This window comes from Fopius arisanus, unplaced genomic scaffold, assembly GCF_000806365.1.
Source record: "Fopius arisanus strain USDA-PBARC FA_bdor unplaced genomic scaffold, ASM80636v1 scaffold00076, whole genome shotgun sequence".
NCBI lineage: Eukaryota > Metazoa > Arthropoda > Insecta > Hymenoptera > Braconidae > Fopius > Fopius arisanus.
In genome coordinates this window covers 7,894-8,798 of record NW_011887815.1, presented here as the reverse complement: position 1 = coordinate 8,798, position 905 = coordinate 7,894, and the positions used below count along the sequence as shown (strand labels likewise).

The following is a 905-nucleotide window of genomic DNA, read 5'->3' as shown; positions in this document are numbered from 1 at the left end:
AGCTCAAACCTTCCAAGGAGATTATTATCCTTCGTCATGGCACGTTCACCCTCGTACACCTGAATAGTCACAGCTGGCTGATTGTCAGCATAAGTCGTGAAGGTCTGACTCTGTTTGCATGGAATTCTGGAATTTCTCTCAATGATATTCGTCATCATTCCACCAGCGGTCTCAATTCCCAAGGACAATGGAGCCACATCCACGAGTAGAACATCCTGAAGAGACTGGCTCTTCTGCCCTTCACCAGTGAGAATAGCTGCCTGAACAGCTGCTCCATAAGCAACGGCCTCATCCGGATTGATAGAAAGATTCAGCGTCTTTCCACAGAAGTAGTTCTGCAGCAGTGACTGGATCTTCGGAATTCTGGTGGAGCCACCAACTAGCACCACATCGTGGATCGATTGTTTGTCCAATTTAGCATCAGTCAGTGCCTTCTCCACGGGGTCCAAAGTTGCCCTGAAGAGATCTGCACAGAGTTCTTCGAATCGAGCCCTCGAGACTTTTGTATAGAAGTCGATGCCCTCGAAGAGTGCGTCAATCTCGATCGTGGCTTCACTACTAGATGACAATGTGCGTTTTGCTCGCTCAGCTGCTGTGCGAAGTCTCCTCAGTGCCCTGGGGTTGGTCTTCATGCTCTTCTTGTATTTCCTCTCAAATTCCTTGCAGAGATGATCCACAAGTCGAGAGTCAAAGTCCTCACCACCGAGATGAGTGTCTCCTGCCGTTGATTTAACTTCGAAGAGAGAACCTTCGTCGATGGTCAGAATAGAGACATCGAATGTTCCACCACCTAGATCAAAGATCAAAACGTTCTTCTCACCCTTGAGATTCTTGTCGAGGCCATAAGCAAGGGCTGCTGCTGTTGGTTCATTGATAATACGAAGAACATTGATTCCAGCAATGGC

The 905-nt window shown here is 48.0% G+C and overlaps 1 protein-coding gene across 1 annotated transcript; it reads right to left on the bottom strand.

The window, feature by feature from the left end:
* Positions 1-2: 2 nt before the first annotated feature.
* Positions 3-902, bottom strand: LOC105269923 (heat shock protein 68-like; the record flags this gene model as incomplete). The annotated part of the gene is made up of 1 exon (XM_011310532.1): positions 3-902. A coding segment is annotated over one exon (900 nt), but the record flags the coding sequence as incomplete, so codon positions are not given.
* Between the last annotated feature and the right edge of the window lie 3 nt (positions 903-905).